Here is a 6,459-nt window from a genome sequence, read left to right on the forward strand (position 1 = left end):
TGGCATGAGCAAAAAGGAAGACATTTCAAGGGGCTGGCCCAAGTCCCTAATAGTGGAGAAGAAAGCTTGTTTCTCAAACAACCCCTTCTCTTGCCCATTTAGAGACTGTTTTGTTTTATACAATACTCCTGTTTACTGAGGTAATCAGCCACTCACTTATTAAAAGAAAAATAAAAGACCACTTAGCCTTATTTACAGGGGTCCCTCGATATAGTCTTAGACACAAAGTAAAAGGTAGCAGCCATTGGAGCAAAAATAAGAGAGAAAAAAATGGGACGCCCAAGTATGGTTACAAAGAGTAATGGGGTAGGATGAAATAAACTGAAGGTACGTCTGATTCTGTTATGATGTCATAGTGTAGCATGAGACTTCTGAGGTCTTGGAATGGATGGGAGGTGGGGGAGGGGGAGAAGAAGCAAGTACCACAGCATTCCTGGAAACAAATTTTACTGCCTTTGCAGTTTTCCTTGTGTGCCTGGTGGCACCTGTCTACCTTCCCTCTGGTCATGGGCACAGGTTGCAGATAGTGCTGGTGTCTGTTACATTATATTGATCTGGGAAGAAAAATGGACCAAAAGGAGAGGCCTTCTCACTCACATCTATGTTTTCTGGGACACCTGGATTCTACCAGTGACCTTTTTGAAGGCCGCTTTCACATCCTTGTTTCTCAGGCTGTAGATCAGAGGGTTCAGCATGGGGATGACCACTGTGTAGAAGACAGACACGACCTTGTCTTCCTCTGGGGATTTGCCTGAGCCACTCCGCAGATACATGAAGACAAGGGTGCCAAAGTAAAGGGCTACAGCAGTGAGGTGGGAGGCACATGTGGAGAAAGTCTTGGTCCTGCCACCTGAAGACTTCACCCTCAAAATAGCCTTGATGATGAGCACGTAGGAAATCAAGATGACTAAGGCATTGGCCAAAAGCACATTGCCAAAGAAGAAAATGACAGTCTCAGTGTTTGTTGTGTCACTGCAGGCAAGCTTCAGCAGGGGCGGGAGGTCACAGAAGAAGAAGTTGATCTGATTCTTGTCACAGAAGGAGAGGGTGAAGGTGCATGTGGTACGCAGGATGGCCCCTGACACCCCACAGACATAGGCTCCCACCACTAGCCTCCAGCAGATTCTGGGATTCATGGCCACAGTGTAGAGCAGTGGGTTGCTAATAGCAACGTAGCGGTCGTAGGCCATCACTGCCAGCAGGAAACACTCTGTACCTGCACAGATGGTGAAGAAGAAGAACTGGGCAGCACATTGGCCAAAGGAGATGACCATCTGGCCTGCGGTCAGTGTGGCCAGGATCTGAGGGGTGATGACTGAGGTGTAGCAGGCATCTAGTAGGGAGAGGTGGCTCAGGAAGAAATACATTGGTGTGTGGAGTTGGACATCCAGTTGGATCAGAATGATCATCCCCACATTCCCCAGAAGGGTGACTAGGTAGAAATTCAGAAACACCAGAAAGAGGAGCATCTCCAGCCTGGGGGAGTCAGTAAATCCCATGAGAATAAACTCAGTCACTGTGGTGAGATTAATCCTGGCCATGGATTCAGTGTGGACTTTTGATGAGAATGAAACAAAAATAAGTCCCAGAATTGAAGGACAGCTGCTTTCTCTCTCTGGGAGCAGTTAGGCTTATATTTCTGGACCAAATTACAGAGTTTGTTTTTGAGGAATCCTGTACCTGGCTGATTCTTCTTGGGCACCTATGTTTTTCTCCTATAGTTTTTGGAGCTGAGCCATGAGTTGGTGTTTCTGATTCAGATGAATTCTGGTTTATATTTGGAAGTTTCTGTGAAGAAAAGAGACACATAGACTCTAAGATTTGGAAAGAGTCTAATCAGCATCTGTTCTGATCCCCACCGGATGCTGGAGTCTCCTCTACTGCATACTCTCCAGGCGGTCATCCGCTTGTTGTGTGAGTCTCCGTCTGTGGTCAGCTCTACCTGCTAATTCTTTTTTTGAACCTGGACTCTCTATCTTCCACACATTGGCTTAGTTTTACCCCTTCCAGACACTCAGAGTTAATCCCTTGTCATGAAAACCTTTAGAAGTTGGAAGATAGTGAATCTGCTCTTTATGTTGAAAATTTCTTCATATTACCTATTGATATATTTTCCTAGTTACATAATTATTCTTTATGAGGTCAAAATTGGATTAGTCACATTATACTAAAATATGTTGTTTGAAGGTACAAACTTACAAATAGCAGATGTAAGTTCTTTAATCGAATGCACAGTGTAGTGATTATAAACAACAATACTATATTATAAACTTCAAAGTTACTAAGAGAAGACTAGTTCTTAATTGTTCTCACCACAAAGAAGACATGATAATTATGGGACATGATAAAAGTGTTAGCTTATGCTATGGTGGTAATCATGTTGTAATATATAAACGTATCGAACCAACATTTTGTCCACCTTAAACTTACACAATATTATTGGCAATTGTATCTCATTAATAAAAAGATACCTAAAACTCTTTCCATTTTAATATGTACTGCTTAAATCTTGGGTTGGGGGCTTCTTCCAACTCTAATCAGGGTCACTTGTGGGAGGGAGTCACTGACATATGTGTATCATATAAAACACGGCCTCCTTGGGCTGTTCCCTCCACCCAACTCCAGCAGCATGGTCTGGATGACCTTCAAGCAGTTTTTCTTTTCTTTTTCTTCTTTCTCCTTCTCCTTCTCCTGCTGTTCCCCACTGAGAAATTTTAATTTCTGGGAGGTGAATTTGTCCTAGGTCATCCTGTCCAATAAGTGGAAGATTTGACTTCTGTATATTAATACCTTGATGGAAAATTATGTGCTTTTTGCTATGAATTTGTTTTGCTGCTTCCCTACATTTTATTGTTTCTTTATGATTTATGGAATCAAAGAAATCTCCCTGCAGTTCTTTAGATAATCAGATCCTTCCTACTTTAAAATCATGAGTAATTGTCATAGCTATTTTCTGTCTATTTCATGACAAGATCCCAGGGTTCCTTCTGATTTAGGGACAAGATTGTTGAATGCATATGACCAGAGGTTAGGTGGCAGATCATTAGGTTACAGATACAGCCACACTGGGTTTATGCCACATGCATGCCAGACCTACCTCATGTATTAGCTCTAACCCTTCCAGCAGCCCTCCAAGTTGGGTATAGGCTTGACTATTTTAAGGATCACCAAAGTGGGGTTCACAGAGGTTAAGGAAATTGACCATTTGCCACACACTTAGGAAGAAATGGAATCAAAACTGGAATCTGGAAAATTCTGACTCCAACTTCTGTATTCTTTATGCCATAACATACTATCCTCTTAGAGAAAGAGAATTGCCCATTCTACAGACCCAAGTCTCCCCTTTGAAAATCATAGCAACTCGCTGGGAAAATTGGGCTGACACATGCAAAAAAATGAAAATGGGGGCTGGTTGCTGGTGCCAGAGTGCATGCTGCTCTGACTTGGTGAGGCCCACTGACCACAACCCATGGTGCATTGGGGGCCTGCCCCGCCCACCTAGAGCTGTGTTGCCAGGGGCACCCAGAGCCCCTGGTTCCTGGCCCCACCTCCGCAGGCCCTCCACAGAGGGGTTTTTTTTGCAGCAGCAGCAGCAGACAGCCCTCAGCAACCTGTGATGATTTTTGTTGGTGAGCACAGTTCCAGAGCACACAGCAGCTAATTGCGGGAAGCTCACTGCAAGCCTGAGAGGGAGGCTGATGCATGATGTGTTGGGCCCTTCCCTGCAACATAGCTGGTGCTGAGTCACCCAGAGACTATTGCTGAGCAAGTGGTCTGCAGATTAAAGCAGGCAGAGAGCCTTTTTTTTTAAATCTCTTTTTTCCTTTTTTTTTCTTCCCCCTTTTTTCTTTATTATTATTTTTTTCTTTTCTTTCTCTTTCATCTAATTGTTCCTTTTCCTTCTTTTCTTTTACCTGTTTTGTTTTTGTCATTGTTCCTCAGACTTGTTTATCTGCTGATTATCTGTGAATATTGCTTTGGTCACTATTTTTTGTCTTGATCTCCTGTTTTTGTGTTTGTGTTTGTGTCTCTTTTATATACTTTTGTTTCTCCTGTCTGATCATTGCTTATCAATCTTCTGTGGGAGTGTATTTGGTTTTGGTGTTGCTGGGTTGTCTTGCTTTGTTTTTGTTTTATGAAGTGAATGTAGACCTAGCACTGGTCCAGGAGCTGAGACTATACTGAATTTGTAGAAACCACTGACCACAGCCTTTATGCACCTGTAAAACCACCTCGCCCACTTACAGCTGCATTGCCAGGGGCAATCAGGGTGCCAGGATGACTGGCCTCCAACCCCACAAACTGTGGAAAAGGGTTTTTTTTTCAACAGAAGGTCGTCTGCAGAGCCCTGGGGTCATCTTCATGATGTTCAGTGACCACAAACCTGCACCACAGCCACTCAGGAACAGCTTTCATGAATCTGTGAGTGCGAGGTGGAGGCTGGCTGTAGTGCCCTTGGGACACTATACAAAGGGGTCACAGGCCAGGTATTGATTGGTGTAAGACCTGAATCTGCATTAATGTCTTAAAAACTAACAATCACGTTGCATAATTCACTTGAATTCCACGCTGCCAAGCTAGTACCACATCGCAGAGTCACCTTCAACACCCGGTCATGTAGCCAGACACACACTCCTAAAGAGCCTCTTGCAATAGGTTGGCCTTACCAGCATCTAACAGGTGACAACAGGCCTAGGGGGCCCTGGGAATTTCCCTAAACTGCCTCAGGACCAATATAGGGAGAAGCTAGCTTCAGTTCACACAGAGACCATTCCTATATGACCCCAGGTCCAGCACAGGCAGCAGACAACTGCATACAGCCTTGAGGTACCTACCAGGTAGCTACGGACCTATAACAGGCAGGTCTGAAACGACTCTGAGTGAAAGCCCCACCCAAAAGACACCCAGAGGCAGTGTTAGACAAAACCAGAGTACTACCTGGTTGAACCTACAAGTGGCACCCTCAAAGGACATTTTCCACAGGCACAAGAACCCACAGTGGCCAAGCCTCCTCTGAGAGGATTAACCTCCACACAGCATCTCATACACTGTGAATAGAGCTAATTCTCCCAGCTAATCAGTCTGAGGGTCAATCCCCCCCTCTGACAAGCCAAAAGCAATTAAAGAGCAACTTCAATAGCAACACCTCTGGAACACATGGGACAGGAGAATACAGAGACTGTGCAATCCAAATATAAAGGACACATACTACAAAAGTACCCAGCAACAACTGAGAGGCATAGGTGATCTATCTAATACATCAAAGCAATCACAGAACAACTGCCAGAAGGAAGAAACAAAGAAACATGTCCCAAGTAAAAAATCAGAAAAAACCTCTAGAAATGGAACTAGACGAAACAGAGGTATCCAACCTTTCAGAGACAGAGTTGAGAACACTGATGATAAGAATATTTAAGGAACTTAGGATGTAAAGAAGGATAGAGAAATCATAAAAAACAACCAGAGCTAAAGAATACAACAACTGAAATGAAGAACACACTTAAAGGAATCACCAGTAGATTGGATGAAGCAGAGGCTCAGATCAGCGATTTTGAAGACAAAATAGCAGAAATTACCCAGTTGGAACAACAAAAAGAAAAAGGAATAAAAACAATGAAAATAGTTTAAGAGACCTGTGGGACAACATCAAGTGCAACAACATTCGCATCATAAGAATACCAGAAGGAAAAGAGAAGAAGCAAGAAATCGAGAAGATATTGGAAGAAATAATGACTGAAGACTTCCCTACCTGGGTGAAGGAAATCAACATACAAGCCCAGGAAGTGCAGAGTTCCAAAAAAGCTGAACCCAAACAGGTCCACACCAAGACACATCATAGTTAAAATGGCAAAGTAAAGGCAAAGACAGAATCCTAAAAGCAGCAAGAGAAAGATAGCAGGTTACATACAAAGGAACGTCTATAAGACTGACAGCTGACTTTTCTACAGCAACTCTGCAGGCCAGAAGGGAGTGGCAGGAAATATTCAAAGTAATGCAAAATAAAGGCCTACAACCAAGATCGTTCTACCTAGCAAGGCTATCACTTGAAGGAAATTGAAGGAGAGATAAAGAGCTTCCGAGAAAAGAATAAGCTTAAGGAATTTGTTACCACCAAGCCAGTATTACAAAAAATGTTAAAAAGGCTTTTTTAAACAGAAGAAAGGGGAAAACAAGCTAACCCAGGAAGATCAGAAATACAAATAACAAAATGGCAATCAATATGCACCTATCAATAGTCACTTTAAATGTGATGGATTAAATGCTCCAATCAGGGCCGGCCGAGTGGCGCAACGGTTAAGAACTGGCTTGGAATGCCAGAGGGCCCCGGTTCGGATCCCACATACGAGGGCCAGTAACACTGCCCTCCACAGCTAAGATGCTGAACAACAGCTCAACCTAGAGCTGGGCTGCCATGAGTCCCCGGCGATGGCGTAGGCTGCAGCCCCTGTGGCAGTGGGT

The 6,459-nt window shown here is 43.7% G+C and overlaps 1 protein-coding gene across 1 annotated transcript; it reads right to left on the reverse strand.

Moving 5' to 3' along the window:
• Positions 1–599: 599 nt before the first annotated feature.
• Positions 600–1,541, reverse strand: LOC109390001 (olfactory receptor 9I1-like). The gene has a single exon (XM_019655974.1). The coding sequence runs from the start codon at positions 1,539–1,541 to the stop codon at positions 600–602; it is 942 nt and encodes a 313-aa protein (XP_019511519.1).
• Between the last annotated feature and the right edge of the window lie 4,918 nt (positions 1,542–6,459).

This window comes from Hipposideros armiger, unplaced genomic scaffold (assembly GCF_001890085.2).
Source record: "Hipposideros armiger isolate ML-2016 unplaced genomic scaffold, ASM189008v1 scaffold_253, whole genome shotgun sequence".
Taxonomy (NCBI): Eukaryota; Metazoa; Chordata; class Mammalia; order Chiroptera; family Hipposideridae; genus Hipposideros; species Hipposideros armiger.